This window comes from Notamacropus eugenii, chromosome 5 (genome assembly GCF_028372415.1).
Source record: "Notamacropus eugenii isolate mMacEug1 chromosome 5, mMacEug1.pri_v2, whole genome shotgun sequence".
Classification (NCBI taxonomy): domain Eukaryota; kingdom Metazoa; phylum Chordata; class Mammalia; order Diprotodontia; family Macropodidae; genus Notamacropus; species Notamacropus eugenii.
Genome location: NC_092876.1, coordinates 96408165 through 96430315, shown reverse-complemented (window position 1 = coordinate 96430315; position 22151 = coordinate 96408165). Strand labels below are relative to the sequence as shown.

At 40.4% G+C, this 22151-nt stretch overlaps 1 protein-coding gene and 1 pseudogene across 5 annotated transcripts in view; one reads left to right on the top strand and one right to left on the bottom strand.

The window, feature by feature from the left end:
- Positions 1 to 12398: 12398 nt before the first annotated feature.
- LOC140507640 (ADP-ribosylation factor-like protein 6-interacting protein 1 pseudogene) lies at positions 12399 to 13866 on the top strand (annotated as a pseudogene).
- A 2132-nt stretch (positions 13867 to 15998) lies between these two features.
- The window catches only part of NUP98 (nucleoporin 98 and 96 precursor), a 95966-nt gene continuing 89813 nt past the window's right edge, over positions 15999 to 22151 (bottom strand). For all 5 annotated transcript variants that reach the window (XM_072610260.1, XM_072610263.1, XM_072610261.1 and 2 more), the window contains 5 exons: positions 21716 to 21937; positions 19376 to 19617; positions 18837 to 18991; positions 17697 to 17808; positions 15999 to 17549 (listed from right to left, as the gene is read on the bottom strand). In XM_072610260.1, the coding sequence (XP_072466361.1) occupies positions 17332 to 17549; positions 17697 to 17808; positions 18837 to 18991; positions 19376 to 19617; positions 21716 to 21937 (949 nt within the window). In that variant the 3' untranslated portion in view covers positions 15999 to 17331. The remainder of the gene's footprint in view (positions 17550 to 17696; positions 17809 to 18836; positions 18992 to 19375; positions 19618 to 21715; positions 21938 to 22151) is intronic.

Genomic DNA, 22151 nt, shown 5'->3' with positions numbered 1-22151 from the left:
TATCTTGAATAATGGGACTTTTTCCTTATCTTAAAATTTTGTGGACATATACTATGTTATAGCATGTTAATGGTAAAGAAAACACAGATGTCCTGGGTCATACTTTCAACTGATACTTTGTCAACTCTTATCTTACTGTATTTACAACTTATTCAATTAAGAAAATTCCTTTCTCATGGTATAAACACATATAGAGACCATAAATCTGAGGAACACAGATATCCTTGGATTGTCCTAAAACAGATTTAAGCCTGGTCATTCTTGTATTCGACAGTCATAAGTTTCCTTCTGGCTCCATGATTATGTATCTGCTAGCTTTAGGGAATAAACAATATGAATTTAGCGTGTTTGCCTCTTTTAACCAAATTTTCAGGTCAACATATCTTTGCCAAGAAAATCCTAAAATGGGGTCACAAAGAGTTGGACATGACTGAACAAAATGGATACCCATCATACCCATCTCCCCAAATGATGGGTAAATAGAGGGTAACTGGCCCAAGACATGTGACATTTATATCTATACCTTGTAGATCACTTGACTCTCAAAGTCCAGGGATTTTAATTTGGGCATCTCTTATATTTAAATTCTATTTCATATTATAATAATTCCTGTATGTGACAATCTCCTCCTGTCAGTTAACAAACATTTACAAAGAATGTAATGTGTAGCAGTGATTGTGCTAGGTGCTTAGGATACAATGACCAAACTGAAACATTCCTTGACCTCAAATAGTTTCCATTCTAGGGGGATGAGAATTGGAGACAATATGTTACATAAGTATATAACCAACAAAGGACAAAATAGTTGGTGGGGAGAACACTAGTAAGGAGGGGGAGAGATCAGGAACTGAGTTTTGAGGGATTTTAAGAGGTGGGGAAAGGAGAACATTCCAAGCAAGGAGGACAGCCAGGGCAAATGACTGGAAACAGACTCTAAAATGCTTTAAAATCCTTAGGCTACTTTGTTGAGGATCTTGGCTTTGGAAAAGGTGAGGAGTGATTGGACAGAAAGGGGGTTCTGATTGTTCTCTCTCACAACAATGAAATGTGAAAGGTCCTGTATGGGAAATAGCAAGAAAGCCACTTTGGCTGGATCACAGAGTGTTGGAAGTATAGTAGCATATAGCAAGATTGGAAGGATAGGTTGCGAGTCAGGTTGTGAAGGCCTTTAAAAGTCAAACAGAAGAGTTTATATTTTATCCTAAAGGAAGTCACTTGGAAAGACGAATCTCCCTGACTCCAGGCCTGGTGCTCTATCCACTGTGCCATGACTCTCATACTTGTTTAGGGAGAACCACACTGGTTCTACCTAGGTTTTTGTGAAGGAAGAAGCTCTTTGTGGACTAGAAAGTGTGCCTCAATGTGAGTAATGTGAGGAAAGAGAAGGTACTTCTAAGTCTTGTGAGACAGACTGGGTAGGGGTACAAGAGGCCAAACTCAGATCAAGATCCTTGAGAGCCTGACTTGTTTCTAAACAACAAAACTTTCTTTTTATTCCTATTAAGCAAAAAAACCAAACAAACAAACAAATAAAACTCAAAACATAAACTGTCTGTTATGTCGCATAACCTATTACCTTTTTACTGAGAAGAAGGAACAACAGTCCTCTAAGAATTGTCAACTGGACCTGAACTCACCTCTAAGCTGTGGGTGTCCAGAGCTGAAACAGAGCAGGCTAGTGGCAGGAGAACTGGGAATCAAACACACAATTAATTAATTTCAGAGTGAGGAAAATGACACCTGCAGGCTGAAGCCCCTCCTCCTGAGAAGGAAGGCTTAAGGTTGTCAAGGCTTGGGCTAGATAGATGAAAGGTGTTGGCCTACAACACAATCATTCTTAAGTCTTGAGACAGTTCTCATGGTTGGCATTTCTTGGGTCATTTGGGAACAGTCATTGTCTCCAATCTTGGGAGTCATGATTACTCTTTAGGATACAGAATCAGAATTCTCTGATGGGAACAGGAGTGTTGAACTTGGCAGTTACAAGGAACAGGGACTGTGGAACATGTGATGGATGGCCCTGGGGAATAGGGAGAGCTAAATTACTCAGGGAACACCTGGTGTTCATCCAAACAATATGCTTTTCCAGAGGGTGGAATCATCCTGACTGCAAAGGATTATTGTTATGCTAAACTCAGGGCACACATAGCCTGCTTCTGGGCAGCAGCTGAGCTGGGCTTGCTGAGCTAGACTCTGGGAAATAGGCATCTCCAAAATATTTTGACAGAATCAAAATTGGAATCCTATCAGTCTGAATTCTGGTGTAATTTTGGTGTCATTTTTCTTTACCTTTATACCCCCTTCAGGGGTCTGTCTTATTCTCATAGTTCTTTAGGGTCAGAGAGACATACTAATTGGTCTGATGTCCCACGATAATGTGCTGCCAGAGACTTCTTCACTGGGGAGAGCCCCTTGTGGAAGAGACAAGACTCAGAGTTGTGATGAACACTGGGAAAGATAGACTGGCTATCATAGTAGAAATGTTCTATGAGCTTCACCCCATCCAGTCATCTTTGAGGTTGATTTTAATTTGTCTCCTATATCTCTTATGCCCAGAGTAGCTGGGTGGAATTTCGTTGCTGTCTGGCCAAGACAGATATCACTCACTCCAAAGTGTTGCTGTCTGAGTCATTTCAACCTTAGCACAGTGCCTGGCACATAATAGACATATGATAAATGTTAACTGACTTGATATGACTTGTGCCACATGATAGGTCTCTTCCAGATCTCTTAATCCTATATGAATGTCTATGTCCAACCAACTTCTTACAGTGATGGGGCAAATTGCTTTCCTACATTTCCAATTTGCCTAGATTAACTTTGGGCTGCGTTGGAATTAGTTTAGCCCTGAGGGGTAAGGAAAAGAGCAAGTGATTTGTTTGTCAAGAGGTATTAGAAATGTTGTCTTTTGATGCATTCCCTTGATATCATAGTGCTTACTGTTTTAAGTAAATTGTTCTTGATTATTGAGCGATTTTACTAAGGGATTTTAACATTACTAGATCTAGGAGGAAGGGAGAGGATTAATGAGGCAGTGAATATTTAGAGCAACAAAGAGGGACTATCACCAAGCACTGGGCACAATCCCTCATTACATGTTATTATGGTCATTGGATATTATTCTTTTGCTACCTCAAAAAGTGTTGCTACAAATATTTTAGCACATATAGGACCTTTCCTTCTGTCTGACATAGAAGGAGGTTGATTGTTGTCCTTTGTTCTCAAAGAGGAACAAAATGACATCACTATATTGGGGTCAAGGGAGAGTGTGTCCAACTGTGGCTGAATTAGACCAATACGAGCTCAGCAGGCTCTACCCCAGATTAGGCACAAATTGTCCATATGAACATTTGGAATGGAGGTATCTCTAAATTTATGCACCTCACGTTTCTTTTGAGCTACTGCCATCCTGCTTTGCTCATACAGTATAGCGCTTTCTTTGATGCCATGCTGGGCAGTCCTATGCCAGTGTCTCCCACATCACACAATAGATTCTAGAGTTCTTCAGAGAGATCTTGAGAGTATCCTTGTATCACTTCTTCTGACTTCCATGTGAGAGCTTGCCTTGTAAAATAATTTTTTAGGCAAATGTACATTTGGCATTCAAATAATGTGGCCAACCCACTGGAGTTTGAGTGCTTGGCAGTTCAGCTTAAGAAAGGACCTCATTGTCTGGTACCTTATTTTACCAGGCAACCTTCAGAATCTTCCCAAGGCAATTTAAATGGAAATGATTCAGTTTCCTGGCATGGTGCTGGTAGACTATCCAGGTTTCACAGGCATGCAAAATGAGGTCAGCACAGTGGTTCTGTAGACCCTCAGTTTGGCAGGCAGCCCCTTCTTTCCCACACTTTCCTTCAGAGAATCCCAAATACAGAGCTAGGTACAGGTCAACCTCATTATCAATGTGTACATCCCTGGAAAGTATACTGCCAAGATGAATGAACTTATTCACAGCATTCAAAATTTCTCCATTTGTTGTAACCAGTGATTCCATATATGGATGGTTCAATGCTGGCTGGTGGAGAACCTCTATTTTCTTTGGTGCTGTCAGGCCAAAATTAGTACAAGCAGTAGAAAATAGACTCATACTTTGTGGCATTTCAGCCTCAGAGGACGCAATGAATGCACAACCATGTGAGAACAAAAAGTCACACACCAGCTCTCCCTCTGCTTTGGCCTTGATTTATAGACTTTTCAAGTTACATAATTTACTGTCAGTGCAGTAACTGATCTTGATACTATTTTCATTCTCGATGAAGGTGTGTGACAACATCTCTGGAAACATCATGCTAAAAAGCATGAGGGCAAACCCTACTTCACTCCATTGGTGACTGGAAATGTGCGAGAAAATCATTTTTAATAAAGAACCTGTCTAGCCATGTCATTATGAAATTGGTGTAAAATACTGGTGAATTTCTCTGAGCAAACAAATTTTGCCATGATCTTCCACAAGGCCTTATGAATGACAGTATCAGAGTCCTTGGTCAGATTGATGAATGTTGTATACAGATCTCTGTTCTGCTCCTGGTATTTCTCCTGGAGTTGTCTGGCAACAAACACCATATCGACCATTCCTCAGTCCTATTGAAGTCACAGAAGACTACTATCTTCCAGGTGAAGGATCAGCCTATTAAGAAGGACTTTTCTTTTATAGAGATAGACAATGAAGGCATCCTTGAACTCTTGGAGGATAACTTCCTCTTGCCATATAACTCAGAAGGATTCAGTCAACCTTTGTATGAGCAGTGGATCCCCTGCCTTGTAAATCTCTGCTGAAATAAAATCAGCACCAGTACTTTGCAACAGGAGGGAAGTCTCATGTCATTCAAAACTTATTTTTCAGTTGGAAGTTCTGCTAAAGAGGAATTGACTTAAATCTGAGGTATATAATCAATGACTTCAATGTTCATTGATGATGGTCTGTTGAGAACATTATGGAGGTGTTCAGTCCATTTCTCCAGGATTATGTCCTTATCACTGATCAATGTGACTCCATCACTGCTGAGTAGTTAAGATGCACCATAGATCTTTGGTTCATAAATTGCTTTCAGGGCATCATAAAAGCACTTTGTTAATATCAGTGTAAAACTGATTTCATCTGCCTTCTTACTGAGCTAAGAATCCTATATCTCTCTAAGTTTTACTTGCATTTTACTTTAGATGGAGTTAAATGCTACCTTCTTAGAGATGGATGAATCATCCTGCTGGCAAATCCTGTGAAGTTGTCATTTTTCATTTAGTAGCTTCAGAATTTCCCCATCATTTTCATCAAACCAATTCTGATGTTTGCAGGTTTTCTGACCCTGATAAGTAAATGCAATGTTGTACAACAAATATCTGAAAGCTGCCCACTCCTCCTCTGTTCCATGTTGTCAACTCTGTGTTGGTTCAGCCTTCCTTCCCAGTTAGCAACAAAATGTTTATTTATAGTTCATTTGCTGACATTGTCTTCTAGCAGGCATCTTGCCTTAGGGCCTCCACTTTTTTTGAATGCAATTGTTTAACTTGAAGAGGATAAGTCTGTGATCAGCCCAGCACTCTACATTCCCTTCACCATTCTCATATCCTGCCTGTCTCTTCTCCTATGACTGGAACTATTAAATGCCAATGTTTGTTGCGAAGGTGCAATCCCCCAAGTTTTATTGTATCTAGAAAAAAACCAAAGACAGTGTTGGTGATGAGATCATGAAATGTTTAAGTCTTCAGTAGTAGGTGATGTTGTTGCTACGGACTTACCCCATTCCTCCCAAGGACTCCCTGCCCTGTCTGGTAGTCTGTGCCTACTCTGACATAAAAGTCACACAGAATTATAAGTTGTCCTCTTTTAATACTTTGATGATGAGGGTTTCCAGGTCTTCTTAAGATTTTTCTTTGACTTCATCAACGTTCATCACGGTAAGAACATACACAGTGATGATAGTGGCATGGCACTTCTCTGCAAATGACAATCACATTGTTTTTATAGCTTGTTGTTAACTCCTTTTGGGAGGCATACACATTTGTTGACTAGATTACTTCTGATTGTGAAATTTATGCTAGCTCTATGACATTCCTCATCACAGCAACTACTCCAGAAAAACAAGTATCCAGCTCTGACTTTGGTAAGTTGGACTTCATTTGCCAGCCTTGTTTCACTCAAGGCTGCTATTTGGATGAGATACCTGCTGTGTTCTTTTGCAACAATAGCTGTTCATCTTTCAGATTTATTGGATCTGGTGGATTTTGTGTTGTTCCTAAGTGTGTGCAAAAACTTTGCCAAAGTTTTTGTATGCTTTTTGCGTTTCAACCATAGGGTAGAATCCCTACCTGCTGGAGTAAGCAGGCCAGGGTTAGGTTGGGTAAAGTGGGCAATTTTTAGGGCACTTTTTCTAGCCCCTTCCTCACACTAGGGGGTGACCAGTGTGGTCCTTAAAAGAAAGCCACTCAGACTCCAAGGAGACTGCTGAATCCTCCTGCTGTTGCACCTGTGTGCAGGGTTGTGACTACAGCTCCCAGTATATCTACTTGCTGCTTTGTCACTTGCCCATTGCCACAAAACTTTTAGGTAAAAATGGTAAAATGGTATGGGTGATGTCTTTTAACTTGGACATAAATTGGATTTAAGTGAGGTAGAGCTGCATGAAATCATTTGCCTCATTTTGTCTTCCAGAGTCATCAGAGGCCAGTGGTAAGATAAAAGTCAAGGTGACTAGCAATGCCTCAGAATGCAGTCAATGACCTTGGCATCTTCAATGTCTAATCAAGCTCTAATTACTCCATAGTGCTTTGCTTCCAACATCTTTGTGACCCTTTGGAACAAACTGTTCTCATCTGAGGAATTTTCTACATGCTTGGGATAACTCACCAGTGCCTATCAACTACCCTCAACCTAGTTTAGCTTGTCTACTAAAATGTTTTTTAGGGTGTGGCCACTGCATATGCTATAGCTTCTTGGAGCCAACAGTTAGGTGGCAGGTGGGCACCAAAAGGAGAAAGCAGCCTTGAAAACAGAGCTCAGCAGTTCACCTCAGAGGTACTAGTCTTCCCTGAACTCTCATGGTGAAACCTAATGGATCAAAATAAATAATTTCATCACTTTTCTCAAACAACTCTAAATCATTTTCCAGAATGGCTGGACAAAATAATGGATTTACCAATGTATTATCACTGTGTTTTTCTTCTCACAGACTCTCCAACATTGATTATTTTCACCTTTCAGGATTTTACAAAGCATTTTTCTCCATAACAACTCTGTAAGTAAGAGAAATTACTATTTGCCCTTTTCAACAATTTTCTTTTCTCTAGTTTCCTAGGACATGAGATATGGTAAATAATTATATGTTGGTTTCATTTTAACAGTTTATACCTCCACATAGGTGCAGTGCATATCTGATATTTGCAAAGGCAGAGCTAGAAACCAAGGATCTCAGTGATACTTTTGTTTTTGGTAGTACCAGCAAAATTACTGATCTTGGATGAAGAGTGTCAGGAGTGAGAAAATGTCAGCTGGGTGTGGTGGTGCCTATCATCCCTCTTATTGGGAAGGCTGAGAATCTTGGATTGTTTTGAGCTCAGATATTCTGGGCTAAGACAATCAGTTCAACACCGATACAGAGAGTCTTCATGAATAGAGGGGTCACCTGTTTGCTTAAGGAGAGATGAACCAGCCTAGACTGGAAACAGATTAAAGTTCCCATGCACAATTAGTAGTAGGATTGAGTCCATGAGTGGTAGTTGTATTTCCAGCTTGGGTGAGATAGGGAGACCTAGTCTCACCCTCCCCCCCCAAAAAAGTATTAAAATTCATAATGACTTTTCTGGTGACAAATGCTAAGGTCAACAAAGAAGTTATACTGGGAATGCTGCCTTAGAAAACTGGGAATATAATGGATGAGAAATCAGACCTACTTACTATTATTTTACTAGTTTTCTCTACCAAGGAGATTAATTTTCAGACTAGAAAGATTAAAACAGAAATGGTTATCAGGAAATTGGAACAAAGGTAAGTGAGAGTATATTCAGAGAACTCATAATCCTTAAAGAGTTCAAGTCACTAGTCCTGGGCAAATCACATTCATGTTGTTCCAAAAGAACTGGCAGATATGATTGCCGAGTCACTGTGAACTTTAAAAAAAAAAAACCATGGACATGACTGGAGATGGGCAAAAGAACTGCTTTTCAAAAAAAAAAAAAAAGGAAAGAGATTAAATTCTTTAGACCATACACTAATCAGTTTGACTTCCATTCTTAGCAAAATTCTTGAAGAGATTATCAAAGGAATTATTTGTGAATACTTAGGGAAGCAGTGAATTACAAGGTAGAAAACTGCTAGACGCAATAGACCAGGCAAGGAAGAATCAGAAATAACAATTCAGTAACTTACTGTTCAAAAAACCCAGAAATAGAAATTACCTAGGAAAGAATTCCTTCTTTAATGAGAATGTTTAGGAAAACTGGCAAAAATTCTGGCAGAAATTAAGCTTTCAGGGGTATTTAACCTTTTTTTTTTTTCATTTGTTTGATGTATCCGTTTAGCAGTCTGATGAAGTCTGGCTCTGTTCCTGACTAGTGACTTTTCCACCTCCACCTCAGCAGCCTCCTTAACCTGGGGATGCCTCTGCCTGATACCCCTCCTTTGATTGGTGAGTTTCTGTCCAGTGCCTCCATTTAAGGAAATGCCCAAGCTAGTTATGTTTGCTTTTCTTTTCAGTCTTACCCCTGAGGGAGGTACCTTTTCTCTCCTCACCTCCAACTTATTTCTGAAGGGAGTAGGAAAGGCAGCTGGCAAGGCAGTTGGGGTTAGGTAACTTGCCTAAGGTCATACAGCTAGTGGGCGTGTCAAGTGTCTGAGGTCACATTTGAACTCAGATCCTCCTGACTCCAGGGGCGGGTGCTCTACTCACTACGCCATCTAGTTATTCCACCACTTCCAACTTTTTAAACTTCTTTTAAATGTTGTCTCCCCACATTGGGATGTAAGCTCCTTAAGGATCAGGACTGTCCTTCTTTTGCTTATATTTGTATTCCCAGCTCTTAAACAATTAATCAATCAATAAACATTTATTAACCACCTATTATATGTCAGGCACTATATTAAGCACAGTGGCTGGCATATAGTAAGCATTTAACAAATGATCTAGTCTCTTCTCCCCCTCACTATTCTCCTCCTCCTCCTCTCTGTTTCTCTCTCATGTTGTGCTATCTACATTCATAATTGAAGGAAATGAATGCTAAATTTTAGCTAAAGGCTAATGTTAAGTAAAATGCAAGTTTTTTCCCCATCCAAGTTCATGGACTACCTGAAATCTATCCATGGATTCCTGGTTAGGAACACTTGGCTTAGACCAATACCTTATACTGTATACCACAATAGACTCAAAATGGATACATGGCCTGAATACTAAATCAGATGCCTTTCACAGCTTGCCTGGGGGAAAGGGAAGGATGAATTCTTAATTAACCAAGGGATAGTGATTACAAAATGTTAAATAATTTCAGTCACATAAAACTGAAAAAGTTTTTGCATGAACAAAATTAATGCAGCCCGGACAGGGAGGTATTTGTGAAATAAAAAACATTTGTATCAAACATCTTTAATGTCTTATATCCAAGATATACAGGCAATTATCAAAACTATTTAGGATCAAAATCCATTCCCTAATACAGAAGTTGTCAAGGAACGTAAACAAACAGTTCTCAGAACAGTAGCAAACTATTAACAATACTGTGAAAAATGCTTCAAATAACTCATAAGACAAATGCAAATCAAAACATCTCTGAGGTTTTACCTCCCTCCCAACAAACAGGCAAAGATGACAAAATATGGAAGTAATTACTGTTGGAGGTGTTATGGGAAGACAGGTACACTAAAAGTATTGTTGGTGGAGCAGTAAATTCGTCAAATTATACTGAATAGCAATTTTAATTATGTGAATATGTGAATAAATTATGTGAAGGTAACTCAAATGCCCATATCCTTTGACCAAGAGATTTCATAGTCAGGTACATACTCTGAGGAGATGAATGATAAAAAATAAATGTCCCATATATACAAAAATATTTTAGCAGTACAAAGTAGCACTTAGCACAGTGCCTGGCACACAGTAGGCACCTAATAAATATTTACTGATTCCTTAACCAATTATTGATTTTTATAACAGCAAAGAACTGGAAACAAAGGATATGTGCATCCTTTGGGGGATGGTGAAACAAGTTATGGTATATTAATGGAATGGAAAATATTGTGGTATAAGAAATGATTATACAGAGAAACATGGGAAAATTTACAGGACTTAGTGAAGTAGGTAGAATTAGGAATCCCTACATTTACAATAATATAAAGAGAAAAACAACAACAAAATAATTAGAACTGAATGTTATAAAATTGTAATGACAAAGCTTGACCCTAAAGAAGTGATATGAGAAAGCATCTCTCCCACCTTTTTTGCAGAGGTGGGGGGGACTATGAGTGTGGTACACCGTATAATGATGTCCTATTTCTGATATGTTGGCTAGTTTCAGTGAACTGTTTTTTTCTCTTTAAAATTTTTTTTTGTTATAAAGGATAGTTCTCTGAGAGAGGGAGATATAAAAGGAAAACAGTGATCATTCAGAACCATTATGGGCTCATTATCAAGTCATGCCAGACCAATCTTATTTCCTTTTTAGATATGTTATGAGAGGGGAATGCCAGAGGCATATATACCTTAATTTCAGCAAGGTATTTGACAAAGTCTGTCATGCTGTGTGGACAAGACTGAGAGATATGGGTTAGGTGATAGTACAGTAAAGTGAATTAGGAAGTGGCTGAAAGACTGGCATCAACTTTTAGGCTACCTATGAGTGATCGCATGATCTGCCCTCTGACCTCCATGTTCAACATTTTAATTAGTAATTGAGATCAAGGTGCAGATGACATATTTACCAAAATTTGCAAGTGACACAGAGCTGAGATGGATAGTTAATACAATGGGGAATAATTAGGATCCAAGATTTTGACAGACTTGATGAGGATGAACCCACTAACATGGAGTTTAATACAACATACAGTTCTAAACTTGGAGTAAAAAACATTAACTGCAACCTCCACAGGATTAGGGAATACAACAGCTGTCAGAAGAGCTAATATGCTCTTAAGCTGCTGTATGACAGGCATGCTCTAAAATGAGGGAGGGGTGATAATCTTACTGTCCTCTGCCCTGGTCAGACTATGTAGGAAGGAACATTGTTTAGTTCTGGAGGACATATTTTAGGAAGGATGATAACAAATTTCATCATGTCTAGAGAAAAAGCAACTAAAAATACTTAAGACTGTAACATCTAAGAATTGGTGTAAGGGACTGAGGGTATTTAGCCTGAGGAAGAGAAATTTTAGGAGAGACATAACAGCTTTCTTAAAGCTATGTCAAGGACTGCCCCATGGAAGGCAAATTACACTTGACATGAGCTTTTGATAGTAGTCATTAATGATGGGTAGGATTTGTATAGGTGCAGATCCCAGCTTGATAGAAGGGAAACTGGCTAACAACTAGTGCCATCCAGAAGTGGAACAGGTACCTTGGTAAATGGTTTCCCATCCCTGGAGCTCTTTAAGCAGAAGCTGAATAATTCTATAAGACATGCTTGTTCAGGTGTAGCTTTGCCTACACCTCCACTGAACTTCTTTTCAACTCAGATTCTACATGAGCTAACAACATCATTAATAAGTCATGTCTCTATAGATTTTTATGCTTACTTTCCCCTTACACTTACCCTGGGAGGTAGTGCAAAATGTACATTTGCCAAAAAATACTATTTTATGGAGAACTTGCATGGGGCAGGCGATCACAAGGTGGCCAGAAGCAATACAAGGATACTCTCAAGGTCTCTCTCAAGAACTTTGGATTTGACTGTGCAACATGGGAGACACTGCCACAGGACTGCTCAGCATGGCGTGCCCACATAAGAAAAGGTGCTGTGCTCTTTGAGCAAAGCAGAATTGAGACAGCACAAAGTAAATGCAGGATGCACAAATTTGGGATATCCACCCCAAATATTCATACAGACTATCTCTGCCCAACCTGTGGTAGAGCATTCCAAGCTTGCATTGGTCTGCTCACCCACAGTTGGACACATTGAAATTTCACTTTACAATGGTGATGCCATTTTGGTCCTCTTTGAAGACGGACAATAACCAGCCCTGGGAGGTAAGTGATACAAATATTACACACCTCCTTCCCCATTTTTTTTTTTTAACAAATGAGAAAATCGAAGCCTGGAGAGGTTGTCACTTGACAAGAAAATATGTGGGTTAGAGTCAGGACTCTGACTCCAAGATCACATGAGGTCTTAAGAACTACAACATTCATGCTTCTAAGGGATTACACTTTGGGGAGGTAACAAAAAAAGCCCATATCTCTCAGTCTTGTTCACACAGCATGACAGACTTTGTCAAATACTTTGCTAAAAGTGAGGTATATTATGCCTCTGGCGTTCCCCTCTCATAACACAGTAGTCATATCTAAAAAGGACATAAGATTGGTCTGGCATGACTTGATAATGAACCCATAATGGTTCTGAATAATCACTGTTCCCTTAAAAAAGTTATTTTCTGTTTTAGTATCTCCTTTATTTCCCAGTACATTTCCCTCTCTCAGAACAAGATGTTCTGGACCAGCAACATTCCTTTACCTAGAAATCTGAGCAGAATGGTTGGCAGTTTCTTTAATTTTCTCTTAAGAAAATTAACCTGGATTGAGGGTCCTGTGAAAGATTGTTTCTTTCTATAGGGACTGGTGGCAGTACTGCAAGGAGGCTTTAAAGTCCAGTAGTGACTATGGCAGAGAAGGGACAGCTGCAGCAGCAGCAACATGCTGCCTGCAGTGACCATCATCCTGGAATAACAGTTACAAGGATGAGGAAATGGCATGCTGGTAGCTGATAAAATCCTTAGATGGGAGAAAGCCAGGTTTCTACTTGTGGGTATTGTTTCTTTGGTGTCCCTTTTGAGCCACTACTTAAATCCATCTGGTGTTTCCCATTCTATCATGGTTTCCTACCTGAATGATCACCTTATACCCATTCTTGCTCCTGAAATCTTTGGTTCCAATAAATGGACTAGTGAGCAACAGTAGAGATTGCAGAAACCAAGTGAAGACATAGCTTAAAGCTGTTGGCTGGTGAAGGCTGGTAGAGACAAGTTGGCTGGAAGAGAAACCTAAAATGTACTTCAGGACCATATTTCTTTCTGTTGCTGCAGTTGCCTGGCTCAGGCAGCAGGTCCATAAGCCTTTCCTTCATGTATCTGATTGTGAGTTTTTTACATCTACTTCCTGGAATAAACCTACATGAAATCATTTCAAAATACGCTGGCAGAGGCAAAAACTTCTCAAACAAAATAAAAATGAATGCTACATCTACTTTAAGTATGATGCATGTATTAAGCATGATGAAACTGAGCAAAAGTTTGTTATGTATACTAAGATGTTACAGAAATACATTTTTTCTTTCTCCTTTAACTTCTAATTGGCTCCTTATTTTTAAATATTTTATATTTTCCCTCAATTAAATGTAATGGCAATTTTTAACATCAATTTAAAAAATTTTTGAGTTCCAAATGCTCTCTCCCCATCCCAAGAAAGCCATTTGATACAGGTTTGACATGTGAAATCATGCAAAACATATTTCCAGTCAGGTTGTGAAATAAGACACAGATCCTCCCCCCCCCCCCCCCCCCCAATCCAAACAAAAAGGGTAATGAAAAATAGTATGTTTTTGAACTGCATTCAGGCTCCATCCGTTCTCTCTGGAAGCAAACAGCATTTTCATCATGGTCCTTGATTTCTCTTAGATCATTGTACTGCTGAGAAGAGTGAAGTCATCATTCGTTATTGCTATTATGTGTAATGTTTTTGTGGTTCTGCTCACTTCACTTTGCATCAGTTTGTGTCTCTCCAGGTGTTTCTGAAATCATCTTGTTCATCATTTCTTTCTTATTTTTCCCTAAGTCTTTGTAGGTGCTTTATTGGGAGGAAAATCACGGTAAATTAAAGAGCTGATAAAGGATTTGAGGTGGGCAGATGACCTTGTTTTTTAAAAATGAAGACAGAAAATTAAAAATTCTTTGTGATAAATTTGATCTCTCCTAGGGAAAAAAAATTGTAGTATTTTTTTTTAGTGGCAAGAGATTTTTTTTAAGTGTTTTCCCCCCTCTGAATTACATATCAAGACAATTTTTAGCATTCAATTTTACAAGATTTTGAGTTTCAAATTTTTCTCCCTTCTCTCTCTTCAGAAAATAGTAGGCAAGTTGATATAGGTTATACATGTGCTATCATGTAAAACTCATTTCCATTAGTCACAGTTGCAAAAGAAGAAGGAAATACCATGAGAAAAGAATAGTGAGTGAAAAAAATATGCTTCAGTCTACACGAAGTCCTTCCATTCTTTATCTGGATATGGATAGCATTTTCCTTCACAAGACCTTTGTACTTGTTTTGGATCGGCATGTTTCTGAGAAGAACTGTGTCATTCATAGTTGATTATCACACAATGTTGCTGATATTGTGTACAATGTTTTCCTAGTTCTGCCTATTTCACTTTGTATGAGTTCATATAAATCTTTGCAGCTTTTTCTGAAATCTTTCTGTTTATTATTTCCTATTGCACAGTAGTATCCCATTACATTCACATACCACAACTTGTCATTCTCCAACTGATGGATATCCTCTCAATTTCTAATACTTTTTGGCTCCTAACTTATTAAGAATTTGAGATAGCAGGCTCCAGGCACAATGCCGTCAAATGTGAAGTACCACTGAATGTATTCTCACCATCCATCCATCCACCAATAAACATTTTTTGAACATGTTATGTGCTAAGTGCTGGGGGTACAAAAAGAGGTAGAAGACAATCGATGCCTTCAAGGAGTTTACAGTCCAATGAACACTACTTTAGTATTTGTAACATATGGCAAATAACTGCCTGTGAAAGAGACTGCTCTGGACCAGGTTTTTGTTTTTGTTTTGCCATTATTCAAGGATAACTGAACTGGTTTTTTAGGGGACTCTTTTAAAGTACTGTTAATTCACTCTAACCTTTAGAATGTGAATAGTAATTTAAGTGACATAGTCCCTCTTGGGATAGAAAACTGAGGATTAAACTTTTTCTACCAGAAGAACAGTGGTGGCCTGGGGCTCCACAGCTTCCAAAAAGGTGGTTCCTTGCCTCTTATGAAGAGCCTGGTCAGCACTACCGTTTTGCTCCTATTCAGCATCAAGCATACCCACAGATTCACTTAAAGGGGTTCCATGACCTAGCCTGTGGTCCAGTTAGTATTTTTCTATCCTTCTCCACCCCCAGCCCTCTTCAGAATTCTAACCTTAACAATTTACACAAGTTTAATCATTTGTGCTAAGTGGAAATCTGACATGACAATTTATGCTCATGTTCTTACACTTAAGACAAGATGACTTCTATTTAGCAAATATCTGGCAGGCTTCCTTACAGTACACTTCTGCTGTTTTCAGATGACTATTTAAGTCTGTGGGGTTTTTTTGGGGGGGAGGGAGGGAGAATAAGGGACTTACGAGTACAGTCATCATTAAATGAAAACTCTGGAAACAGATCTAGAGTTATGACCAATAACACTGACCCCCAGCTCTAAGATCAACCAGTAAAGGACAAAAGCCTACCCTTAAATGTCAAGCCTCACTTTGGTAGATAACAGATCTTAAGAATGAATCAAGTACTAAATGTTTTCAGTCAGAAGGGTCAAATTTGGTCTCAGATACTTACTAGCTGTGTGACCCTGGAAAAGTCACCTAACCCTGTTTACCTTAGTTTCCACATCTTTAAATAAGCTGGAGAAAAAGATGGCAAACCACTCCAATATCTTCGTCACATAAACCCCAAATGAGTTCACAAAGAGTCCAAGACTCAAACAACTGAAACAAAGTTTTCTCTTCTTCAGATGCAACCCTTAAACCACTCTTCTGGTCTGGTTTAAATTCACTCAAAAATGCAAAGGCAAAACTAGCTCCAGGAATGTGATAAACATTTTATTTTTTTTTTAAGAAAGTAGCTTCAGAAAAACAGACAGGAAAATAATCTAGATCATTTATTTATATATATATATAATATGTTTTAATAAAAACCTTTACATAATCCTCATGCATAAAGACCCTGGGTAAAGCTGCTATTCACAGCAGTACCTGACACCAGATACCCCAATCTATTATTTGGGATTTCCCATGGGCCAGCAGCTGTCTGACAGGGGCCTCCTCTCCTCCCCTAGGGTACGGCACATACAGTCTTCATTTGACTTCAGATGCTACTAGATGGAGGGGCCAGTCTACATGTAGATGGGGGAGGCAGCCACAAGTTGGTCAGGTGTGTGGGGATGGCGGAGTGGGGAGCGGGGAGGACAGTGGGCAAGTCTCTGGTCTCCAGTTTTCCCACCTTCTAATGACTCCCTGCTTTGGCAAGAGGTCCAGCAGACATGTTACGCATAGATACATTCAGCAAGTGGGGAAGATGAACAGGGGTGAAGGCCACCTGACAAACTTCTAAAGTGTATGAGAAAACAAAGAGTGGCTGGCTGGTTTACAGGGACCTGCTGGGAATAGAGAATTGGGGTGGGTGAGACATATTACCCCAGAGTTGTCAAGGATTATCACTGACAATCTGAACCTCCAGGCGGCAGGGGTGGGACTCTGAGTGGTGTGAAGATAACAAAAGAGCAAACAACCAAGGATTCACTGCAGGACTTAGTCCCTGCACTATGCTGAGCTCAGAGAGGACTCTCATTAAATTCCTTCACTCAATCCAACCTGTTCTAGCCTATGAGCTAGAAAATCTCAAGTTTTTAAAATGAAACAACCTGGAGATGCTTCCTAAGCTGGGGTAGGTTGGCAGGGGACAGGGTGTAGTGGAATGAGGGACAAGTGAAATGACCCCCTGGGGAGCAAGGCTTTCCCCATCCCTCAAGAGGATACAGGACCTGCAACGAATGAAAATGGAAGGTAGCTAGGGGTTGGAGGGCCCCCCAGCTTGTTGAGGGGAGTCTGCCCAAGGTGCTTTATTGACCATTAAAAACCCAACACAACAAAACAACAATAGTGACTGTGACCTCACTGGAGGTTTGAGCTCCTACCTGGGGCTCCAAAAACCCCACTGCTGTTCCCCACCCCCAAAAATGGCCTTGGAAGGCTCTAGAGGGCACTGTGTACAGTAGGGGGATATAAGGAGTGGGGCAACATCACCTCTCCCTTTCTCTGACCAGGAGAACAGCAAATGAATTATCCAAACAGAACACGCACCAGCATTTGCACGAGAAGCAGATGGGGTAGAGCAGGGTAGAGGCCAGGGGGCTCACTGGCTCCCCACGGTCAGTTCTCGGAGGTAGGACTGTGTGAGGCTACGTAGCTCCTCTAAGGCATAGTCCTCAGGCATAGGGAGCCGGCCAATGTGGGGAGCCAGCAAGCGCAGAGGGACACGCTGCAGGTCTGCAGGTGAATCCGGGGCTCCTTCTGGGGCCTGCTGAAGGCTCAAAACAACCCGAAGGATGTTGGCCACACGCTTGGCCATGTCTGAAAGATGGAAGTGAAACTGTTAGGTGTGCCCAGATACCCTTGATGAGCTACCCCAGCTCATCAAGAGATGAGCTTAGCCCTGAGAATACTGAGAACTTGGATGGATGGATGGACAGACAGATGGACTGACAAACAGAAGTTTACCTGACTGGGCCAGTCGGTCCTTGGCGTTGGAGCAGTGAATCTGCTCTATCCGGTTACAAAGCGAAGTCACTTTGGTATGCAATTTCTCTAGTTCATAGCCTGGACAATCGAGCTGACAAGAACAAAGAGATGGTCTCAGGAAGCTCATATCCACAGCCACCCAAGCTAGATCTTGCAATACAGCCATCTCCTAGAATCAGGAGATCTGGGTTCTAATTTGGGCTCTGTCTCCAACTTGCTGCATTACCCTGACAAAGTCATGTCATCATTCTGAGTTTCTGTTCCCTCTGATGAGAGAGGATCAAATGATCCTGATAAAACTTTTATGGAAAGGATGTACAAGACCGAAGAAATCATAACTCTTATTTAGCTAACAGAGGGTTCAGGATGGGAGCGGGGAGTCTATAGAAAGGATATCCTATAGTCACGGTCCAGCCAGGATGTGGTAAGAACAAAACAACAGAAGCAAGGCCTTATTTCCTCCCTACAAAACTGCTTCTTGCTGTGCTTACAAAGTGCTATCTTCTCCTCATGGGTTACTCTGCCCTCAGATTCCTTCCCCATATCTCAAACATTTTTAATCTGATTACTCTCACCCTAAAAAACACCTCTGAGCAGAAACCAGCGGACTGTCTTGAACACCAAAGCAAACCCTGTAGGGGTCTCGAGATCTTGCAAGAGTCATTGCTCATTTTATGTGAACTCAGATATACTGATCTGCTGCCTTCCCTTCTCTGTGCTCTACAAGTCTTCCCACAAAATGGCTGTTGCTCTCATCATTCAAACTATACCTCTTTCAGGAAGTTTCCTTGATGATACGTGGATGAGGTAGAAATGGACATACAGGACTAGCAACTACCTGCCCCCTCTCCTGCTTTCATTTCTTTAGTTAATTATCATAACCTCTTATTTATATGCTTAAGCAGAATGTGATGGACTTCAAAATCAACAACAAGCACTTTCACCAATACATTTACTGATTCATTAAGTCTCATCACAACTAGATGGTAACAACCTAGAAAGGGAGAAAATTACTCTGCTATATTTGTTACACAGAGCAGTCAAAGAAAGGCCTGGGGGGCAGGAAGCTAACTGAACTTAAGTGAACCTTTTGTAAACCTTTTGGCCTCGGCTAGCTACCTGCTGAATTCGGCTGAGCATTTCGATGACCCGGATGTAATCCAGATAAACTAATCCAGCTGTATCCCAGTCCTGAATAAGGCTGCTGCGCTCTGGGGGAGACAGGTCTTCCAGGAATCCCTTTAGGTAGCTGTAGTTCTCATTAATAATGGCATCTGAGAAGACAAGAATAGAATATGCCAGAGTCACACACTCAGGATGAAGGAAAGGCTCAAAGGGGAAATGTACAAAGAAGGTATAAAATAGTCAATCGCAACTTCATTTCTTGAAACTCTACAAAAGACACATGAAGAGCAGTGGTTTCATGAGTTATGAGACAAATAAAAGATCTTATGTGCAGTGATTTTACTACCAAGCTGAACTGGGTTACTTCCGATCAAAACCATTGGGGAACTAAGTCAACCTTACCACTTCTTATTTCCTACTCCCATCCCAAAATTAATCTTCCATCATAGAGCAAGCTCATTTTTAAAATGGGGCTAGCCAAGAAAGAATCCTGTCTTCTGGTCTCTGTCAAAGCTCTTCTAGCTTCAACTCACCAGAGGCCAAATGCCTGATGATCAGTTTGTGGCAGTGGTTCCAGTGTCCAGCTTTAAATAGGTAGAGGGCTTCCAGGTGCTGGTCACATTCCATGTGGGCACGCACAGCTTTGGCCTCATGGATCCACTCAGCAGGCACACACAGCTTCTGGGTCAGGAAAGACTCCTTGGCCCAGGATTCAGGGGTCTCTGACAGTCTGCAGTGCCGAGTGAGTAGCTCCCGTACTGCCTTCTCACGCATACTGGGAAGGGAGAACAGAGAAAGAAGGATGATATGGTTTTCACTAAGACAGCATGATTTCTACCTGCTCTAACCTGAGTTTTTAGCATTGCTTCCCTGGGGTTAACTTTCCATTTTCATCACTTAGAAGAAGATAAAAAGACTGAGGATTGGGGGGACACAGCGTCTTTTCCAAGACGAAACTCTGAGAGTTCACAGTCTGTTTCTTTTCACTGATAAAGGGGCCTCTGGTGAGTCTGAGAGCAGAACCTATCAATGAAACATAATGAACAAGGATGCCTGGGCTCCCCTCAGACCTTTAATTCTAGCCTGGAAAATAATAAATTGCATTAGCTCACAATTCTATGGCACCTTACTACTTATTAAGTATTTTTCTTACAATACCCTGTGAGTTAAGTGACTTAAGCTTCATCCTCATTTTAGAGATAAGGGAACAGACTCAGAGGCTATCAGTCACCTCAGACCAAATAACTAGTACGCAGTTAAATGGTACATCTCCCAGTACGGCTAATTCCAAATCCATTGTTTTTTCCAATAATTACTTCAAGGAACTATGATTCTGCTAGACTCTGCTGGAGCTGATCCCAACTGTTTCACTCCTTAGGAAATGTCTATGACCTGATGTGGCTAAGAAAATTAATTGCTCCAAGACCAATCTAGTGACCAGCTTCTCAAATGCTATTTACTCCATGAAATCTTTGAAGGTACTTTGTTTATAAGCCTTTCATACATTTTCCACATTGACTTGTGTCTTATCCTCATAAGACTATAAACTCTACGAAAACAAAAACTGAATCTTTGTAGTTTCCACTATAACTAGTGGTGGTTTTGTATCTGTTTGGCTGCTATTCTTTCTTCCTTCTCTTCTTTCCTGAGTAAGTGTGTGCCAGTTCCTTTCCAGGGCTATTCTGGGTTTTCTTCTCTTTCCCTATGCAATCTCATGAGCATAACTATAACCTAGATACCGAATTCTCTCCGATTTATACATCCAGCCTACATCTTACTCCTGAATTCTAGGCCTCCAGTACTAGCTGTTTTATTAGATGTGTCCCCACCTAGACTGCCATGGATATCTCAAAACATTCAAAATAGAATTCATTACCCTGCTCAAGCACTATCTTTCCAGTCACCCTGGTTTACAATCTCAGTCATCTGCCATTTCTCATTCTCCCCAACATCCAATCAATTATCAAGTCTTATCAACTTCCTCTTCACAGTATCTACTGCTTCCATCAAATTCTCTCTATTCACACAGGTGCCATGCTAGTTTCAGCATTCATCATCTCATGTGCCTGGATAATGGCAACAGCCTTCTAATTGGTTTCTCTACATAAGTCTGTCCCTGCTCCTCCAATCCATCCTCCCTCATGCCTTGAATGCATTTCCTTTTCATCTCCACCTCAGAGAATCCAAGTTTCCTTAAAAAGTCAGCTGCTTCTTTCTGGAAGTCTATTCTGATCCAGTTACTAATATTCTCCTCCCTACCTCCCCAAATTATTTTGTATATTTTGTTTGCTTTTCTGCATACGTGCTGTCACTCAGCCCACACCCCCAACAAAATGAAAATTCTTTAAGAGGAGGGATAGCTTTATTTTTGTCTTTGAATCCCCAGTTTCTAGTTCAGGGCCTGGCACTTAATAAATGCCCTTTTAATAAATTTAATATTTTTAATATATCATTTAACTTGACTAAAGTGATCCTCACGAATATAAGCTAACAATCTATAATCACTGGGCTTGAAGCTGGGACCTCCTAAACTTGTGCTCCATTGTTATCATCTTCAAGGATCCAGGATGTACCCCATGACAAGGCACTTAAGGAAGGCTTTGGTGGAAGCACTATAATACATTCTGCTGCAGGCAGAGTGAACCCTAGGAATGCTACCACCTGTATAAGTAAACAGCTACCCTATAAAATTCCTGACAGCACCAATTATAAGTTGTGTTTTTCCTAAAACGCCCACAAAGGGCCTGATTGCATAAAAAGTGCTCAATGCACATTCTCTGAACTAAAGTGGAAGTAATGAAAATTATCTTCTTATTTCTTGAATATTACTTTTTGGGATCTGAAGCAGGTCCTAGGGGTTGCCTTTCACTCACCTTGTGTTAGTGATATGCAGTAGGACAAAGATGGCCCACTCCCACAGTCCTTCACTCTCAAGCTGAGCAGCATAGCTGGCATGCAGCACACCTTCACACTGCTCAGATAGGTGGGTGTAATTCAGGGCCTGTAGGACTTCCCAGAGGTGCCAGCTCAAGCGATAGTCCAAAGGATCAGAGGTTATACTCCGGGGATCCAACAACTGATTCAGATCATAATGTCTATAGGAGAAAGTGAGAAGAAAGTGTAGGCGAAGAATGGATGTATTAGGGGGGCTGGGGAGGAAGTAAGAGAAAAATATTATCATACTGGCCCAAGAAATGGACCACAAACAGAACTGAGACTTCAATGAATTTCCTACTTCTTGCTGAGTTAGCAGAGATGCAAAAAAATAATCCAAATGTTATAACAGAAAGCAAACTAGATTTAAGTTTT